General features: G+C 37.5%; 4 protein-coding genes across 28 annotated transcripts in view; 3 read left to right on the top strand and 1 right to left on the bottom strand.

Moving 5' to 3' along the window:
* LOC127881760 (protein pigeon-like) overlaps positions 1–21,297 on the bottom strand; it is a 238,277-nt gene that overhangs the window by 139,500 nt on the left and 77,480 nt on the right. The window contains exon 20 of one of the 22 annotated variants that reach the window (XM_052429870.1): positions 1,806–1,870. The exons of the other annotated variants lie outside the window; for them this stretch is intronic. Within the exon in view, the coding sequence (XP_052285830.1) occupies positions 1,806–1,870 (65 nt within the window). The remainder of the gene's footprint in view (positions 1–1,805; positions 1,871–21,297) is intronic. 22 annotated transcript variants of the gene reach the window in all.
* Positions 1–21,297, top strand: part of LOC127881772 (uncharacterized) — a 78,335-nt gene that overhangs the window by 41,274 nt on the left and 15,764 nt on the right. The gene's annotated exons all lie outside the window — the stretch shown is intronic.
* LOC127881786 (uncharacterized) overlaps positions 1–21,297 on the top strand; it is a 163,763-nt gene that overhangs the window by 127,977 nt on the left and 14,489 nt on the right. The gene's annotated exons all lie outside the window — the stretch shown is intronic.
* LOC127881766 (beta-hexosaminidase-like) overlaps positions 1–21,297 on the top strand; it is a 193,682-nt gene that overhangs the window by 171,087 nt on the left and 1,298 nt on the right. The window contains exons 9-10 of one of the 4 annotated variants that reach the window (XM_052429901.1): positions 10,898–11,150; positions 12,200–12,340. The exons of the other annotated variants lie outside the window; for them this stretch is intronic. Of the exons in view, the coding sequence (XP_052285861.1) occupies positions 10,898–11,150; positions 12,200–12,340 (394 nt within the window). The remainder of the gene's footprint in view (positions 1–10,897; positions 11,151–12,199; positions 12,341–21,297) is intronic. 4 annotated transcript variants of the gene reach the window in all.

Genomic DNA, 21,297 nt, shown 5'->3' with positions numbered 1-21,297 from the left:
GTTGGAATGGTTTAAAACTAGTCTATGGGAGTCCAATGCAGCTTCGAGGTGGTCCCTCTGCGCCTTATGGTTAGGACAGAGCAGCAGCATGTGGGGTGCAGTGAGGGGTTCTGGCACCTAGGACATGCAGGGTCTATACCGAGGACATACTTTCCCGCGCCACCGGGTAATAGGGTGGTTCCCATCCTCAGGCGCGTGATGGCTCTGTCAAGCACAATGCTTGCTGAGTATCTGACAGGCGGCTTGAGGGTTTTCGCGAGTCTGGTAAAAGTGTGTCGACGGGAAGACAAATTGTCGGTCCGGAGATTCCACTCACCCAATACAAATTTCTTTGTCAGGGAGTAGATCTCAGTAGGTGCCAGGGGTTCCCCAGCATCTACGACGCCCTCAGGAGGCCCTCCTTGGCCCCCCTGTCGGCCTGCTCATTCCCACTGATATTGACATGTGCTGGGCACCATACTAATGTGACCTTTAAAGATTTATCTAGGCACTGTTGATGAAGTTCCAAAATGCTAGCTAAAATAGCAGGCCTAGATCTGCTATTTCTGTTTTTTATAGACTCAAGAGATGACATTGAGTCTGATAAAATAGCAGTTTTAGTAGGTTTATTGACCAATATCCAACCCAGAGAGTATTTAATTGCCAAAAGTTCTGCTGTGAAAATAGAGAGATTGTTGCTGAGCCTGCGCGTTTTGCTAATGTTTTTTGAAGGAATTACAAAAGAGTTGGCTACCAAACCAGAGTTAGGGCATTTGGAGCCGTCAGTGTAGATTTTTAGATGCTCAGCATACATATTATCTATAAGAGAGAGAGCTTCTGACTTGATGAGTTGTGGCACGTCAGTTTTCGTTATTTTATTAGAGAGTGATAGGTCAACATCAATGGGTCCAAGCGTCCAGGGGGGGTCTTGGAGGGCCTCAGGTCTGCTACTGGTACCTTGTCGAGGCCGGCATCCTCAACCAGGGTCCTAATACTCGCACCGAAAGGTAGGGCGACATGCTTACGCTTAAGTATTTTCCCCTTGATGAAGGTGCCAGTTCCGACAAGTTTGTTAACGGGGTTTGAACCATGCCGAGACTTAGCCCTGGCCCAGAAGTTAAGGGACTGTTGTTTTCTACGCAAGTCAAGACGCAGCACACCGGCCTCCTCCTCAAGCAGTGCACCCGGTGTACAGTTTAGGGCTCTCAGAGCTATCCTTAGGGCCTTGTGTTGAATGGCATCAACCATTTTTAGTGCGTTTGGCTTTTCACATGCATAGATCTGGGCTCCATAATCTAGCTTTGGACGTATAAGGGACTTGTAGAGAGTTAAGAGGCTATTTTTATCTGATCCGAAACCTGTGCCTCTTAAAATTCTCATTAAATTTAGGTCCCTTTCGCACCATTCTGCCAAATATTTGAAGTGGTGAGTAACTAGGTGTTTTTGGTGATTTGACCCTTTCCCACTCAGAAGCAAAGTGAAAAGTTGGTTATGTGCAAACAAAATAAAACCAGAACAGCCTGCGGGTAACTTGCAGTCTGTTCAGGTTTTATGCTGGTTGCTGCTCATCGATCAGTATGTAAGGGTAGAAAATGAAGTATTTAAAACTTGAATCGAGTTAGAAAGGTTTGTTCTTAAATGTAACTTTCTAAGGGACTACAAATGCTTCAAAACACGTATCTAAGTGGTAAAGGGTTAAATATTTATCTAAGTGGTAAAGGGCTACATATTTATCTAACTGGTAAATGGTTAAATACGTATCGAAGTGGTTAAGGGTTAAACAGTCAGCAAATGTTTAGTCAATTGAGATCCTCTCTGCAACTTACTGCGTGTCAGATTTCCTGATTCTGATCTTAGTAATAAAGCTTTCTTCTTCTTTGACTTTGTTCTTCTGAAAATAAAATTTCAACAAAGCACGTTCGTATCAACTTTGAACAAAATTTTAAGAATGATTTTCGTCTATGTAAGAAAAAGTAACACAATCGAAGATATTAGTAACAAAAAAAAGATATAATTAACAAAATCAAATATATTAGTAACCAAATCAAAGATATTATCATGAGAACAAAATTATCGTTTCAAAACAACAATACAAAAAACAACTCAAAAAGAAATTCTGTTCATGAGTGAAGACAGATAATGTTTGATTTAACATAGCTTTTGCATTACATAAATAATACAGAAAAATAAATGAGCCGCGCTCTGTGAAAAGGGGGTTTAATGCATGCATGTAAAGTGTCATCCCAGATTAGCCTGTGCAGTCTGCACGGGCAAATCAGGGATGAAAATTTCCACATAAACTGGATTTTCTCTAAGAAGAAACTTACTTGAAACGAAAAATATAATAAAAGCGGAAAAAGGCGTCCCTAATTAGCCTGTGTGGACTGCACAGGCCAATCTGGGAGGACACTTTAAGCACATCCATTAAACCCCCTTTTCACAAAGCCCAAATCAAAAATAATTCTTCATCTTTTTATTTGCTTTAAAACTAAGACCATGATGGCCCTTACGCGCTCACCTGATTTGAAGGACACCAATAGATCATTGTGCTCAGGTGAGCTAACAACAGATGTGTTTGTCAAAAACACAATGCCCCCTATTGCGCCGCTTTGAAATACAATTTCAGTATACCATTTGGCAGGTTTAGAAATTATCTTCCTTTTAAAGCTTATTACTTCCCTTGGATTGCATTTATTGACGTTGACCTTGAAGGATGACCTTGACCTTTCACCACTCAAAATGTTCAGCTTCATGAGATACACATGCATGCCAAATATCAAGTTGCTATCTTCATTATTGCAAAAGTTATGGCCAATGTTAAAGTTTTCGAACGGACTGACGGACAGACGGATGGACAGACAGTTCAAATGTTATATGCCACCGTACCGGGGGCATAATAAAACAGACAACAGAAGGATACAACTGGCACCTTTTCTTCCTCTCTCTGCATCTGCTGGTAAGGTTTCTTGAGCATTTCAAAGTTGAACCGTCTGGTCTTTTTGACTAGCATCCAGTGTAGGTGGCGCCGCAGCATGTCCAGCCAGTCGTCTGCAACGCTGCTCTTTTTCTGCTGTCGCTCCCGCGCCGACTTGGTCGTTATGTTCACGCTCTTGATCGGTGAGTAGGAAACACGGACGAGTCTCTCGCCAGACTGCGTCTGCAACGAGGGGTTACTTTAACCCTTTACACCTTAAATACATATTTTAACGCATTTGTAGTTCGTTAGAAAAATAAATTCAATTAAATACCTTTCTTTCTCAATTCAAGTTTTAAATGCTTTAATTCCAACCCTCAGGTACTGATGAGCAACAAACAGCATAAAACATGAACAGACTGCGAATTACTCGCAGGCTGTTCTGGTTTTATGCTGGTTGCAAAAGCCATCTTCAGTTTCCTTCTCAAGCCTTGCAAGCTCGAAACAATATGTTGATTTAAATGTTCTAGTGTTCATTTCCTGAGAATAACCAGCACTTGGTGTCTTTGGGGGAGATCTAAAAAACACTCACACTATAGGGATCTAACCAATGACCTTCCATACTGTTGGTGGATACACCATATCCTTTACCCGATGGCCATCTGGCAATGTTGGATTAGAATCCATCAATAACATCATCAGCATCAGGATGATAATAAGAATGATTATTTTAATGTGGTATAAACAGAGTTTCAAACCTGTCTGTGTATTAAAGTTTACACACGTCATGCAATAATCGGTCTTATGTCATATGCCGCCAGTTTAGCTCCAGCTCAGCTTGCGCTATCGCGCAGCCTTATCAAAAGCTACACTGTCTAATATAAAGCCACACAAAGTTGTGTGGTCTCATTAGCATACAGGGTAGCTCCCAACCAGATTGTGCCAATGCGCAGGCTGGGCTGGAGCTACAATGGCCGCCTATTGCATAGGACTCATTTTCACATGATTAGAATCATCACTTGTATAAAAGTTTTATTTCATGCAAATGTATGCAAATGATGTAAATGAGTGATGATAAGCAGTGAAACCCATAATATATGCACTAAAATTTCACTATTCTATTGTTTATTTCTTTTTTAAATATCATAAATTACCAAATCAATTTGTTCTTCAGAAAATAGTTTGAACATTAGAAAATTCATTTGAATTTGTTATAAATCAAAAGAAAGAATTGCACTATATTCCCATTAAAGCAGCCGGCGACAATTTTGTATTTATAATGAATTCACACTTATGATGTCAGAATACAAAGTCCTGCAATGCCAACCTTAACATTGCAGAAAATAAACTCTACAATAAATTCTTGCAAAAATCAGTTATAAGTTAATACTTTATTTTGTATTTCGTAAATATTATTGTCTTTACATCCAATAAGAGACATAACATGAAATGAGAGAAAAGAATCTTATTCACTGTATTCAACATGCAAACCAGGTATCGAAGCATAATGATGTCTGTATAATCAAGGTTCTGCTGTTTTCTTAATTATTCCTTCACTTCCTAAGTCTGGTAAAATAAATCAAAAAGGCAACAAAGGGATGCAATTCTGAAATACATTTCATATGGCTGACATAGTAGAACTACTCAACACTTGGTAAAGAAGATACCAATAAATTGATAAAAAGCCACATAGTTGTTGCCTTGTTGCAAATTAATGTGTATACAAGATAGCTATATAATGGTAAATATAGTATCCACACATTTTAAGAGATGTCTGCCACATATTAGTTAAGTGGATGAGAAAATATTACTCATCAAGTACCCTTAATACCAGGTGCAAAGTTAAAGACAAAATGGTACAAAACATATAAATAAATCTAAAACTCACATATTGGTAACTAGAGTGTTAACAAGGTTTTATTATAGCCATATAAAGAAATATGCCCTGCCCCTTGGCGTCCGTGTTTTTCAACCAACGGAAACCAATTTCGAGCTCATCCAAGATTTCATTGGCACAAATCTTCTGACCAAATTTCATGAAGATTGGTCCATAAATGTGGACTCTAGTGTGTTAACAAGGCAAATGTTGACACCGCACCCAGCATGAAGCAAGAAGGTCAAAAGGCAATCACCAAAGCTCACCATCAGCACATTGTGCTCAGATGAGGTAAAAAAGTGACTCATTTATGAATATACGTAAACATGCAATAACCAACTTATTAGTTCACATGCTAAACAAATATTGGCATGCAAAAATTCAGTGAAAATAAAATGTCCACATATTTGTAGAGATGAGTAATGCATACTGGTAAAGACACCCACATATTGGTAAAGAAGAGATCCTGCATACTGGTAAAGAAGTGACACACATTTTTTGGAGATTTAAAAAAACATATTGATAGATAGGATACACATATAGAAGTGAATTAAACTGTGTCTTTTAAGTGCAGTTTTGATGACACCAGTTTTCAGTGTGGTAAACTCATATCCTCTATAAAATCAAATCAAATCCTCTATCAAAGGACCTTCTATAAAATGTGACATACAACCCTTGTAGATTCCGAACTTCCAATTACAGCAACAAAGAAAGACCTGCCATCACTTTGCTCTGAAGGGATAATTCCTTCAGAATATCACCAGAATTTCAAGGATATTCCAGACCCAGATACAATAGAAGATAGATAAGATGCAGATGTGGAATAGAATATCTGAATCTTAACTTTCGTCCATTGTTAAGGTTGGAGACACATTTGCATGTCCTGTTCAAATCTAGAATGCAAAAGAAAATAAGTATGTACCTCTACAAAAAGAATTACCATTATGATTATTAAAATAAACTTGTTTTAAGTGCAAATGTTTCGTTTAGTCTCGTAAAATAGATGCATAGCACAAGGCTGTTTTGCTTTAATGGCACTAAGTCCTGTATGGCATAGGAAAAGCAGCGTTCAATTCTTATGCAAAATAGCACCAAGTGCACTTAACACAGTTGTACTCTGAAAATATATATGTTTTACGTTTATGCCAGAATGAAGTAAGTGCTATTTTGAATACAAAATCATTAAAATATTGTATGCAATCATATAATATGTTTACAATGTCAAAACAATACTATTATCTATATTATAACCAAATATTATGCTGATATTCATATTCATTTAAAAGTTGTAGTCTGTCAAACCTTAATTTTGCGTTTTTCTCCACTATTTGAAAAATGGAGTTATCACGTTCTGGCTTTAATCCCTCGATATTGGCAGAAAAAAGACCCACATACAGGTACAGAAGTGGTCACCCATATATTGGTAAAGAAGTGACTCAAATTCAGGTAAAGAAATGACATGTACTGGTAAAATATGTGACCCAAAAATTGGTTAAGAAGTGACCCGCATACTGGTAGAGAAGTGACCCACATTTTGATAAATAAGTGCCGTACATACAGGTAAATAAGTGACCCACGTCTTTGAAAAGAAGTAAAGGCCCAGATTTTGGTGAAGAAGAGGCCCACATACAGGTAAATAAGTGACCAACATACAGATTAAGATGTTACCCACATACAGTTATAGAAGTGACCCACAAATAGGTAATGAAGTGACCCACATATTGGTTAAGAAGTGACCCACATCTTTATAAAGAAGGTACCCACAAACATGTAAAGACGTTACCCACATATTGGTTTAGAAGTGACCTACATACATGTACAGAAGTAACCTACATCTTTATAAAGAAGGGACCCACATACAGGTACGGATGTAACCAACATACAGGTAAAGAAGTGACCAACATACAGGTACAGAAGTGACCCACATACAGGTAAAGAAGTGACCCACATACAGGTAAAAAGTGACCCATATACAGGTAAAGAAGTAAACCACATACAGGTAAGAAGTGACATACATACCGGTTAATAAGTGACCTACATATTGCTAAAGAAGTGACCCACATCTTTGTAAAGAAGTGACCCACATACAGGTATAGAAGTGACCCACATATTGTTAAAGAAGTGATCTACATATTAGTTAGATAGTGACCTACATTATGGCAGAAAAGTGACCTACATATTGTTAGAAAAGAGACCTACACTTTGGCTATGAAGAGACCTAAATATTTGGTAAAAAAGAGGCAGACATATTTAAAAAGAAGAGACCTGCTTATTGGTAACGACGTACACTGTAATCAACACTATGATAATAAAAAGTTACCTACAATATGGGAAAAAGTGACTAACATTATGGTGAAAAATTTACCCACATTTTGATATTGAAAAGGCATAAGCAAGACACCCCTTATTCGTGAAGAAGTGACCCACGTTATGGTATAGCAAAATCCAACTTGTACTAATTGGTTGAGATTTTTTTGCACATGTTTGAAAAAATAAATATCAAAAGCAGCAGTTCATCTTTCAGGACTGTTTGATACGAACAGACTCAATATAAACATCCCACACTAAATAAAAACAAGACCTGCGTTTATAAAACACAATGTCGCATACTGCGCTTTGAAGCCACAGCGCAGCTATTTCAGAGAAGTCCAAAGCCCATAAGTTTGCAAAAAATGAATAGACGGGAACGAAACTCACTCTACATCTGTAAGTCATATAGGTAGACTCACATACCAAAAATCAATTGAATATCTGAAAGTGACTTCGTGACCTAGTTTTTGGCCTGGCATGGCCCATTTTCGAAAATTGGCCTAGAGATCATCTAGATAAAACTTGTAACCAAGTTTGGTGAAGATCAGATGAAAACTACTTGAAATAGAGAGCGGACACCATGCTGAATGTTTAAAACGCACTAAGTAACCAGCTGACCTAGTTTTTGACCCTGTGACCTAGTTTTTGGCCCAGCATGGCCCATATTCGAATTTTGCCTACACATTATCTTGATAAAACTTGTGACCAAGTTTGGTGAAGATCGGATGAAAACTACTTGAATTAGAGAGCGGACACCATGCTGAATGTTGAAAACGCACTAAGTGACCCGTGACCTAGTTTTTGGGCCGGCATGGCCCATGTTCGAACTTGGCCTAGAGATCATCTAGATAAAACTTGTGACCAAGTTTGGTGCAGATTGAATTAAAACTACTTGAATTAGAGAGTGGACACCATGCTGGATGTTTAAAACGAACTTAGTGACTCAGTGACCTAGTTTTTTGCCCGGCATGGCCCAGGTTCAAACTTGGCGTAGACATTATCTAGATACAACTTCTGACCAAGTTTGGTGAAGATCAGATGAAAACTACTTAAATTAGAGAGCCCCCACGAAAAGTGCGTCGGACACAGCGAAAACTATATGCTGCCCGTTGGGGGCATACACAATTGAGTTTTAACTATAAACATATTTAAAAATCATATAATCCTAGAGTGGTTCCAATTTTGACCCCAGAGGCATGATTTAAACAAACTAAGCAGAGGACCACCATACAATGTCGCACACCAAATATTCAAACCGCTACAAGACCATGCATGCCAACCAACAAACCTCTGGGTCCTGCGATTTCAGAGATGATTTTTACAGTTTTCAATAAACACATATATTAAGACCCTAGAGGCATAATTTCAACAATCTTCGTCAAGAACAACCATACTATCTTAAACACCAAATATCAAACACCTGACCCAAGTGTTTTGGTAGATTTTAAGTTATTTACTACCTGGTATATTAATATATATATGGTAGAAACAGAAAAAGAACACTATCCAATCCAAAGGAAACAGTTCAAATTTGGTACCTAAAAGTAAAAGACACCATTTACTTGTTTACGTTTTTGCCCTATAAAGAGAAATAAGGAAAATACCATGTAAAAATTATTTTCAAATGGAAACCTTCAATATAGCAAACTTTAAACATAGCAAATACATGTATATTTAAAACGCAAATAAAAAGGGGAACATGTTACTATCAAAAATATATTCAATGTACTGATTTAATATGTATTTATTCATGTTTTGTTAACTTCCATCATTACAATCATTATGTCTCTACACATTATGTAATTTACTGAATGTGGCAAAAAGCTTTGTTTTTTCTCTTATGATAACACAATTTAGGTCGTAGTTGTTGACTTCCTAAATTTTGATATAATAACTCTCTGCAGTAGACTCTGCCAATACCGGACTCTCTGAATCCGGAACTCTCCCGATTCCGAACGGTCGGGCCAGTCCCGTATTTTCTCCTTCTATTTCTTTGTTTAAAAAATGTTGAATAAACCGAACTCTCTCAAAACCGGAAACCGAACGGATATCTCCATGAATTTGGTCATTTTCAACGTAAAATACATTGAGTACACTGGACGGTCCAAATTCTCAAGATGCCCGAGGCGTGAAAATTACAATACCTAGTCAGCACAGCGCGTGCGGTGTCACACATTTTGCTCGCGCAATCATCGATAGTCGGATTAAACATACCATAAAGGTGTCAAGTCGTTACCGCGTTAAAGATGTCCGATTAAATAATGTAAAACCAACTGTGAGGGTCTATAATAGACGTGCGGTAACACCAAAAAGTGATTGTTGATCGTTTTATTAAGCTTATGATAAACAATTTAATTATAAATTAATGCATGCCGTTGCGCCGATCACTTTCTTGTGATCTTCTCGGGTAATTTAAAAGATCTTATAGCCATGTTTTAACGCTTAAATGGTTGTTTGTTTGTTTGTCAGATAAAACTGTGAGAAATATGACCGTTAAATATCCATCCATCTGTCTGCAAATTCATTCATTGCCTTTTCTTAATTTTAAACGCATCTTCAGCATTAATAGTCTCAAATCTACAAGTCTTCTCAAATCGTTATTCGTCAAAATTGTCTTTGAGGTTTAATTAATTTATAGCGAATTTATAGCGAACTCGAACACTACTCACTCGCCTATATGACAAATGTCACGCATGTACATGTATAAAGCACCACACTCACTTTGGGATTAATCAAAACAAGTCGGTATGGAATGTATTTTGCTATTAATCGAATAAAAACACAATTTTTGAAGAATGATTTAAACATAAACCTTACACGTGTACAGATACTGTATACGTGTACTGATCAGGCATTTAAAGTTCAGTGAATTAGGAATATTACATGGCTTTCAGGGATCAATCAGGCATTTAGAGTTCAGTGAATAGGAATATTACATGGCTTTCAGGGATCAATCAGGCATTTAGAGTTCAGTGAATAGGAATATTACATGGTTTTCAGGGATCACAATTGAAGCAGAATCCTGCATTTTGATGCAAGCATTTAGCTTTTTGTTTCAGTTTTTCACTCCTGCTAATTATCTGCGTTGAATCATTCTAATGATATGCAACCAATACACTTACTCCAAAATATATTTTGTATCATTAAATGTGTGCAGTTTGCATAGTATTTAACTAAAATCATTGACTTTGATTTTCTGATGGTTTTTAACGAATGAGTAGATTGTTTGAGGTTGTATTCCACAAGACCGCAGTTCAAGTTGATAAGATGTCGAACAATCAAATAAAACAAACAGGGTCACAACACATTTTTTTATGTACCTCCTTAAAAAAAATAAACAAAAAAAGTACTATTGAAAAAAATATTTGTCTTCATAGAGCATGCAAGATTTGTAATTATGATGAGCGTTGTGTAACTCACTAAGAGTTAATTGTGAGTTTACCTCATTCTGTCCCAACATTTTTTCCCCTGGTTGTTTAGTTTCTGTTATGAATGACACTTCTACCAATCAGTACTGTAGGTGTATATGTTAACTACGCAATGGTTTTTTTTAGTCAAATTTTGGCCGAAATTCGACCCAATGGAAGGTTTCCAAACAAAAGCTAATTTCCTTCTTCAGCTCCACAAGTTAAACATTAAGTAAATATTATAATAAAAACATGTTAATTCTCAATGTTGAAGTATTTGTCACAAATTTATCAATGTTTTCAAAAGGACATAATTTTATTTGTCACCAATTTCCCAATTTTGTCAAAAGGACCAAAAATTCCCAATCCAAAGTGCCCCTAAAAAGTTGAAAAAAAAACTCACTGTTTCAGGAATTCAGGGGCAACTATGGACGGAACTGGTTCGTACCTGGGACCAGATGGACTCCATGATATTCCCACGGCTCCTGTGTGTGGCCGAGAGGGCGTGGCATAAGGCCGAGTGGGAGGCGGAGTCAGATGCTGACAGGCAGCAGGTGGGACAGGATCTGGACTGGGCGCGGTTTGCACACATCCTGGGCAGCAAGGAGCTGGCTCGACTGGACTCGATGGGCGTCGCATACCACCTGCCTCCTCCTGGGGCTCGGTACTTGTAAACGAATTTTGCTCTGGGAAAATCGGGCTTAATGCTCTTGCGTCAAATGTTGTCCTAGATCAGCCTGTGCAGTTTGCATAACCTACTTACATAGCTACTTAATTATCTACCTACTATGCTAACAGTTTTGTTAAGAAAAAAAGCGCCAGAATATATGACAAAAAGAGAAACGTTGAACTATCTGTCCTAGGGCAGCTGTTGTCACATGTATGCCTTCTTTCAGGACTATCTACATATATTGAGCCGTGCTCTGTGAAAAGGGGGTTTAATGCATGTGCATAAAGTGTCATCCCAGATTAGCCTGTGCAGTTTGCAGAGGCTAATCATAGATAACACTTTCAGCCTAAACTGTATTTTTGCTAAGAAGAATATCTCTGAAATCGAAAAATATCATAAAAGTGTCTACTCTGATTAGCCTGTGCAGACTACACAGTCTTATCTGGGACGACACTTAACGCACATGCATTAAACTCCCTTTTCAAAGAGCACGACCCATATATTGGTGTCTTAGTAGCTGAGTGCCATGTCCATTCTGGCTCACAGCAAAAGACTTGCTCTAATGACAAGCTTCTATCATACCAGGTTTTTCATTCGTTTTGTATATATGAGCCTTGGTCTGGGAAAACTGGGCTTAATGCATGTATGTAAAGAGTTGTTCTATATTAGCCTATGCACTCTGCACAGGCTAATCGGGGATGCCACTTTCTGCTTGAACTGGAGTTTCTTTAAGAAGACAGTCCCTTTTTAAAAAATCCATAAAAGTGTTAGGAGTCGTTCCTGATTAGCCTGTGTGGACTGCACAGGCTATTCAGGGGCAATACTTTACGCAGATGCATTAAGCCCAGTTTTCTCAGACCAAGGTTTATAAAATGTTTGGGATATCATGGATGATATGCACACTGTTCCACTTTCCATCCATCTTCATATCGCGTTCTGTTGCACAGTTTTTCCTAAGAAATAGCATTTCTTTTTCCCTGCATTTTTTACCATATCCTATATTTACAAGCACTTTTCCAGTGAAACATTGTATGTCTGTTCAGAGTTGAAGCCTGCAATGTAGAGTTGAACACTGACTACCCGGGCCTGCCCATTGTCTACAGCCTGGACGGCGGCCAAACATGGACTGAATACACAGAGAAAATAGACCTAGTGTTTGACAGGGACATTCACATGGTGACTAGGTGAGTTGCAGTTAGTTATTGTTTAAAACCTATTTATTTTAGCTTGATTGCAAAGAAAGCCTAAGGCTTATTTGAAATGCTCTCGAGTCCGTTTCCTGGGACTATAACCAGTACTTGGTGTCTATGGGGGAAATCTAAAGAATGCTACCACAGTGGGGATCGAACCTGTGACCCCCCAATGCGGACACCATATCCACTACACCACTGCGACCAGTTGCAGTTTTAGACGTATTGTTGATTTAAATATTCAAAATCACGGATGTGTGTGTGTATTTCAAAGTTTATGAGGTCCTTCCTTAGCCAGATGCTACATTATGTGCGGACCTGGAGTGTGTCCCAGCACTCCTACTTAATGTACTTACTAGAGTATTATTGCATAAACTCTATCTATAAAGCCCTCTGGCGGGGTGCAGAAACTTGGCAAAAGGAGGGCTTGAACGGGAGAAATCGTGTACTAACAATGCGAATCACATGCCGTTCAAGCCCTGTTCTGTGTTTTTCATATCCATAACCTGGTCCTAGCGCAGTTACTTCCCTTCTCCAGCCTTCGACGACTTTTCAAGCATAAATAGGGAACTGAATAAGCACCAATTTCCTCATGCATGCAGGGATAATGACTATTTAAATCCACTATTCAAGTTATACCATCTGCACTCCCTTGACAACAGCTTTTTTTTATTTGCAACGTCAATGAAGTTAAGGTTATTTACTCAACACTTTCAAAAGACTATGCATTAAATGTAAGTGTTTATGTACCTTCAACGTTCCTGCTGTAAATTCCAAAATAATTTCTCATGTCTTACTTTGTGCGGCTGCATTTCAACTTTGCATTAATCCACTGTTTAAACACATTTTAAATCGAAAACTGCCTATCCAAAGGTAAAGCCTCGTCATTTCGGATGATGACCGAGTGAGGCATACGTAAAACACAACCTTGCACTGTATTAAAATAATCGAATTATTTCGTCGATGTCGAATGAACAAAACATATTGTTTTCAATGTTATTATGTCCCCTTTGAAGAAGAGGGGGTATATTGCTTTGCACATGTCGGTCTGTCGGTCTGTCTGTCGGTTTGTCGGTCCGTCCACCAGGTGGTTTCCGGATGATAACTCAAGAACGCTTGGGCCTAGGATCATGAAACTTCATAGGTTCATTGATCATGACTCGCAGATGACCCCTATTGATTTTGAAATCACTAGGTCAAAGGTCACGGTCACGGTGACCCGAAATAGTAAAATGGTTTCCGGATGATAACTCAAGAACGCCTAGGCCAAGGATCATAAAACTTGACATGTAGATTGATCATGACTTGCAAATGACCCCTATTGATTTTCATGTCACTAGGTCAAAGGTTAAGGTCACAGTGACCCGAAATAGTAAAATGGTTTCCGGATGATAACTCAAGAACGCTTAGGCCTAGGATAATGAAACTTGATAGGTAGATTGATCATGACTCGCAGATGAACCCTATTGATTTTCAGGTCACTAGGTCAAAGGTCAAGGTCACAGTGACCCGAAATAGTTAAATGGTTTCCGGATGATAACTTAAGAACGCTTATGCCTGGGATCATGAAACATCGAAGGTAGATTGATAATGGCTGGCAGATAACCCCTATTGATTTTCAGGTCAATAGGTCAAAGGTCAAGGTCACGGTGACACGAAATAGTAAAATGATTTCCGGATGATAACTCAAGAACGCTTAGGCCTAGGATCATGAAACTTCATAGGTACATTGATCATGACTCGCAGATGACCCCTGTTGATTTTCAGGTCACAAGGTCAAAGGTCAAGGTCACGGTGACCCGAAATAGTAAAATGGTTTCCGGATGATAACTCAAGAACGCTTATGCCTAGGATCATGAAACTTGATTGGTAGATTGATCATTACTCGCAGTTGACCCCTATTGATTTTCAGGTCACTATATCAAAGGTCAAGGTCACGGTGACCTGAAATAGTAAAATGGTTTCCGATGATTACTCAAGAACGCTAATGGCTACGATAATAAAACTTCATAGGTACATTGATCAGGCCTCGCAGATGACCCCTATTGATTTTGAGGTCACTAATTCAAAGGTCAAGGTCATGGTGACCCGAAACAGTAAAATGGTTTCCGATTGATAACTCAAGAACGCTTAGGCCTAGGATCATGAAACTTCATAGGTATATTGATCATAACTCGCAGATGACTCCTATCGATTTTGAGGTCAGTAGGTCAAAGGTCAAGGTCACGGTGACCAGAAATAGAAAAATGGTTTCCGGATGATAACTCAAGAACGCCTAGGCCAAGGATCATGAAACTTGATATGTAGATTGATCATGACTTGCAAATGACCCCTATTGATTTTCAGGTCACTAGATCAAAGGTCAAGGTCACAGTGACCCGAAATAGTAAAATAGTTTCCGGATGATAACTCAAGAACGCTTAGGCCTAGGATCATGAAACTTGATAGGTAGATTGATCATGACTCGCAGATGACCCCTATTGATTTCAGGTCACTAGGTCAAAGGTCAAGGTCACAGTGACCCGAAATAGTTAAATGGTTTCCGGATGATAACTCAAGAACGCTTATGCATAGGATCATGAAACTTCGTAGGTAGATTTATAATGGCTGGCAGATGACCCCTATTGATTTTCAGGGCACTAGGTCAAAGGTCAAGGTCACGGTGACCCAAAATAGTAAAATGGTTTCCGGATGATAACTCAAGAACGCTTAGGCCTAGGATCATGAAACTTCATAGGTACATTGATCATTACTCGCAGATGGCCCCTATTGATTTTCAGGTCACAAGGTCAAAGGTCAAGGTCACAGTGACCCGAAATAGTTAAATGGTTTCCGGATGAAAACTCAAGAACGCTTATGCCTAGGATCATGAAACTTGATAGGTAGATTGATCATTAATCGCAGTTGACCCCTATTTATTTTCAGGTCACTATATCAAAGGTCAAGGTCACGGTGACCTGAAATAGTAAAATGGTTTCAGAATGATTACTCAAGAACGCTAATGGTTACGATCATAAAACTTCATAGGTACATTGATAAGGCCTCGCAGATGACCCCTATTGATTTTGAGGTCACTAGCTCAAAAGTCAAGGTCATGGTGACCCGAAATAATAAAATGGTTTCCGGATGATAACTCAAGAACGCTTATTCCTAGGATCATGAAACTTGATAGGTAGATTGATCATGATTCGCAGATGACCCCTATTGATTTTCAGGTCACTAGGTCAAAGGTCAAGGTCACGGTGACCCGAAATAGTAAAATGGTTTCCGGATGAAAACTCAAGAACGCTTATGGCTAGGATCATGAAACTTCATAGGAACATTGATCATGACTGGCAGATGACCCCTATTGATTTTCAGGTCACTAGGTCAAAGGTCAAGGTCACAGTGACAAAAAACATATTTACACAATGGCTGTCACTACAACGGAGAGCCCATATGGGGGGCATGCATGTTTTACAAACAGCCCTTGTATTTTACTTTGAAACAGGATTAGAAGCTATGCTTCTTTAAATTACTCTTCATATAGTGTAGGTTTATTTTAGGTGTACATAAGGCAGCATGTTTCAAAAGGATTAATTTCCCTTTAGAATGACTTGTATGGCAGAGACATTTTTATCAAATAGAAATGGACTAGTTTTCACCTTCTAGAGTGTAACATACATATTTGATCGTTTTTGCTTTTTAAAGTATTATAATTATGGTTGTAGAATGACAGATTTGCATGATGTGTCTGTTACTTGATGCGTTTTGGAAATTAAAAAAAGCCACTAAAAATTCTTATTATGTTTCCCACACCAATTATATACAATGACATTCCATGTATTTATTAACATTTCGCATGTTTGCAATTTTATGATAATTTCTGAGAATAAAATGCCATATTTGGAATCTATAGTCACGTCTGTGACTTTTTTTAACTTGGATGTTTTTCTGCATTGAATTCAAGAAGTTTCTGATTCCATGTACACATGAGACATTAAGATAGGGCCTTAAATAGACAAGGTATCATGTACATTATCAATTATTGAGCTCAAATCTTTAAATGAGATCTCATTTTCCACCCATTTGAGTATTATTCATGTCAGAACAAAGTCAAATATTTACTATAAGAATTTGTACATTTTCCTCCTCAGGGTCAAGTCAGACTTAAAACTATAAAAATCTGTGAACAGCAAATTAAGCATTTTGACGAGAGTCAGCTCAATCTTTGAGAAAAAACTCAACCTTGAGTAAGAATATTTACTCAAGTTAGTTTTTGATACTAGACAAAGATTTACATTAATACTGCACGAATTGAGAGTTATTATACACAGGTTCTTACACGAAGTGGGTCCGGGCCCTCCATATCTTGAGTACATCCAGTGCCTGCCTGGTAATCATTAAGAGCCCCTTGTCTATCCCTACCCCCTGTACCTTCCCGAAATAATGGTACCACTCGGGTTTGGAGTTCAAGTACAAACAATCATGTTAAAGAACAAATAGAACTGTTTTGTGAACAAACACAGGCCAAATATCGAAGCAAAGAATAAATAAGAAATTTGTATGATTTGGCAATGATCGACATGTATACCGCGATGTAGAAAGTGTCATCTCTTAGCTTGAAGGAAAGAACAGTATGTAATGAACACTGTTTCAATATTTGAAATTGTCAAAAAACAAGACTGATTAAGAAAGGTTGATAAAAATTTCATGTGTTCATACCTGTAGGTAATGTCTTACATGTTTATATACATGTTGAATGGCAAATCTGTAGTTATGTGATTAATTATAACAAAATTGGAATGCAGTGACAAGTTTCTAGGCACGCGACAAGTTTGCATATTAGTCACGCGAAGATTGCTTGTTTATACTTGTTAACGATCATCACGGATAGTCAGCTAGAGATTAAAATACAAATACTAAATAACTACTTTTGTTATACTTTTGAATATTATGTTTTAACACAACTATAGAAAATTAGGCTACCCCATGGACTAATCCAATAATTGACTTAATTATATGTATTTTCACCTTATGATGAAAGTGGTTCCTTTTTTAAAAAAATTCACAAAGGGATTGAGATAATAACATCAATTATAGCGATCCAAAAACCTTGTATCAAATTACACCAAAAATTGCAGACTGAATAACAGACTTTTTGTCAATGTGTAAATATAGCATACAATATCAAGACCCTGACATTTGTGAAATGAGGAACTCAATTTAAAATTTAAAACTGCAATTATATCAAGCAACGTAAATATTAAAATTAATTTGTTCCATATCCTTTCTTTCGAAGTACGCGAATTCCGCTTCAGATAACAATCTAGAAGTACATCCTGTACTGTATTTTTATCAAACAGATCATTTAATTTCTTTACATTCTCACTTATTGTTGTCAATGGAATAATAATCTTTTTTTTTTATTTTGTAAAAAACCGGGTGCTTGTTCTGCAAAATATTTATTGGTTTCATAGTGTGTAATTCACAAATTATAATTATGCCCCCCTTAGAAGAAGAGGGGGTATATTGTGTTGCTCATGTCTGTCGGTCCGTCCGTCCGTATGTATGTCCGTCCATTAGATGGTTTCCGGATAATAACTCAAGAACGCTTAGGCCTAGGATCATGAAACTTCATGGGTACATTGATCATGACCCGCAGATGACCCCTATTGATTTTCAGGTCACTAGGTCAAAGGTCAAGGTCACGATGACCTGAAATAGTAAAAAGGTTTCCGGATGATAACTCAAGAACACTTAGGCCTAGGATCATGAAACTTCATAGGTACATTGATCATGACTGACAGATGACCCCTATTGATTTCCAGGTCACTAGGTCAAAGATCAAGGTCATGGTGACCCGAAACAGTAAAATGGTTTCTGGATGATAAGTCAAGAACGCTTACGCCTAGGATCACGAAACTTGAAGGTACATTGATCATGAATCGCAGATAACCCCTATTGATTTTCAGGTCACTAGGTCAAAGGTCAAGGTCACAGTGACTTAAAAAAGTAAAATGGTTTCTGGATGATAACTCAAGAACGCTTATGGCTAGGATCATGAAACTTCATAGGTAGATTGATCACTACTCACAGATGACCCCTATTGATTTTCAGGTCACTAGGTCAAAGGTCAATGTCACGGTGACTCAACTAAGACAAATGTTTTCCGGATGATAACTCAAGAACGCTTACGCCTAGGATCATGAAACTTCATAGGTACATTAATCATGACTCGCAGATGACCCCTATTGATTTTCAGGTCACTATGTCAAAGGTCAAGGTCACAGTGCCAAAAAAAGTATTCAAACAATGGCTGGCACTACAACTGACAGCCCATATATGGGGGGCATGCATGTTTTACAAACAGCCCTTATCTTATTATTATTCTGAAATTGGGGTAATGAAGATTTTGTGGTGTCACAAAAATATCAATCAGGACTGGTTTTGCTGTGAAAGGTTACCTAATTAAAACAATATCTTCTATATCATATTAATAACATAAAATTAATTATTACACATACAATACATGCAGACAATTCATTTTATTGCTTGTATATATATGTTTATATTTTTATGAAAATAATATGTTAGATATGCAAAAAGTAAATTTAGTTTCTAGTTTAATTTCCATAAAAGTAAGTAATCTAAAAATAAATGTGCAAATTGAATAACATAAACAAGGATTCATAAAAGAGTTACAGATATGAACAGATATAATTGAATATTGTCAGTTATTACTGTCGATTTTGCTTACATATAAACATAACATAAACCGAAATTGCCAAATAGAAAAGTAATATTTGAACTCTTTAAAGAAACATAAATGTTATTTTAATGTTGATTAACAAATAAACAGTGATATCAAATGTCTTACCTGAAGTGGAATAAGAAGAGCAGTTGTGACCATTTATTGCAGCCAATGTTTCTGTTGCTCCTATGTGCGTGTGTCTCATTATATACTACCGGTAAGGCTCCTTTGTGCTTGTGTGTCTCATTATATACTACCCGTAAGTTTGCTCCCAGGTGTCATGAGAAGTCCAATGATTTGTTAAAATCATAAAATTGAAGATATAAATACAATTAAAGACATTTAAAGACAATTAAAAGGTGTGGTCATTTTTTAAGTGATGTCAGGTGACTCAGTTTCAGCCAGAGATATATAGTGGCCAATTTCTAATACTCGTAGTACATTTGTCATATAAAATATAATGACATTACTTTCAAAGTAGTCGTAATACCTAGTATGGGAATAACAATTATGTTACAATGAGAAATTACCAAACAAGGCAAATTTAGCAAAAAGAATTATTTCCTTGTGTGATTTAAACCTATTGTTTTCATATTTTATTTACATCAGATATTTAAAAAATAATATTGTATATGGGGTGCAAAATTATACCGCCATGAGGGAGGTGTTTACAATTGCTTTTGCCAATTTGTTTTTACATATGTAGGATAGGAAGTTGGAAAGTTCATGAAGTCAACAATTATTTAAATAATGGATCTTCCACCATTTCACAGTTTTAATAACCTCCATGTTTAGAATATTGTCAAGGAAGGCTGTGACATAAGTTTTAGCATTTTTAGCGAGGCTGTTTTCGGAGAAAACCTGAGCTATTGTCATAGCCAGCTCATCGTCCGCCATCCGCCGTCTGCTGTAGGCATCGTGCTAAAACCTTAACATTGGCCATAACTTTTTAAATATTGAAGATAGCACCTTGATATTTGGCATGCATGTGTTTCTCATGGAGCTGCACATTTTAAGTGGTAAAATGTCAAGGTGAACATCATCCTTCAAGGTCTAGGGTCGAAAAAACAAAGTCAATGGAAGTAATAAGCTTTAAATGGACATAGTTATCTGACCTGCCCACGTATATATTTTTGTTAAATAAATCAAAGCGGCGCAGTAGGCGGCATTGTGTTTCTGACAAACACATTGTGGTAAAAGGTCAAGGTCATCCTTTACGGTCTACGGTAAAAAATACAGATTTAAGGGAAGTAATAAACTTTAAAAAGGGAGAAAATTATTCAATATTGAACATAGCCACTTTATATATTTGGCATGCATGTGTATCTCATGGAGCCTGCACATTTTGAGTTGTGAATCTACAGTCACGGTAGTGGCTTTTAATTATTTGCAACTAAAAATAGAGATTTGTTACAGACAATTATTTTCAAGGGAAGTAATTTATATAATTATAATTCTCATATTATATATATAAGTTCTTTTCACATTTACTGTACAGATTTATTATGCCCCCCTTCGAAGAAGAGGGGGTATATTGCTTTGCACATGTCGGTCGGTCTGTCGGCCCGTCCTCCAGGTGGTTTCCGGATGATAACTCGAGAACGCTTAGGATTAGGATCATGAAACTTCATAGGTAGTTAGATGATAACTCGCAGATCACCCCTATTGGTTTTGAGGTCACTAGGTCAAGGTCATGGTGACCCGAAATAGTAAAATGGTTTCCGGATGATAACTCAAGAACACATATGCCTAGGATCATGAAACTTCATAGGTAGATTGATCATGACTTGCAGATGACCCCTATTGATTTTGAAGTCACTAGGTCAAAGGTCATGGTCACGGTGACCCGAAATATTAAAATGGTTTCCGGATGATAACTCAAGAACGCATACGCCTAGGATCATGAAACTTCATAGGTAGATAGATCATGACTCGCAGATGACCCCTATTGATTTTCAGGTCACTAGGTCAAAGGTCACGGTGACCCGAAATAGTAAAATGGTTTCCGGATGATAACTCAAGAACACATATGCCTAGGATCATGAAACTTCATGGGTAGATTGATCATGACTCGCCAATGACCCCTATTTATTTTGAGGTCAAAGGTCAAGGTCACGGTGACCCTAAATAGTTAAATGGTTTCCGGATGATAATTCAAGAACGCTTACGCCTAGGATCATGAAACTTCATAGGAACATTGATCATGCCTTGCATATGA

This window comes from Dreissena polymorpha, chromosome 5 (assembly GCF_020536995.1).
Source record: "Dreissena polymorpha isolate Duluth1 chromosome 5, UMN_Dpol_1.0, whole genome shotgun sequence".
In the NCBI taxonomy this organism is placed as follows: domain Eukaryota; kingdom Metazoa; phylum Mollusca; class Bivalvia; order Myida; family Dreissenidae; genus Dreissena; species Dreissena polymorpha.
The sequence above is the reverse complement of the archived record's forward strand: the minus strand, read 5'-3'. Positions and strand labels throughout refer to the sequence as shown.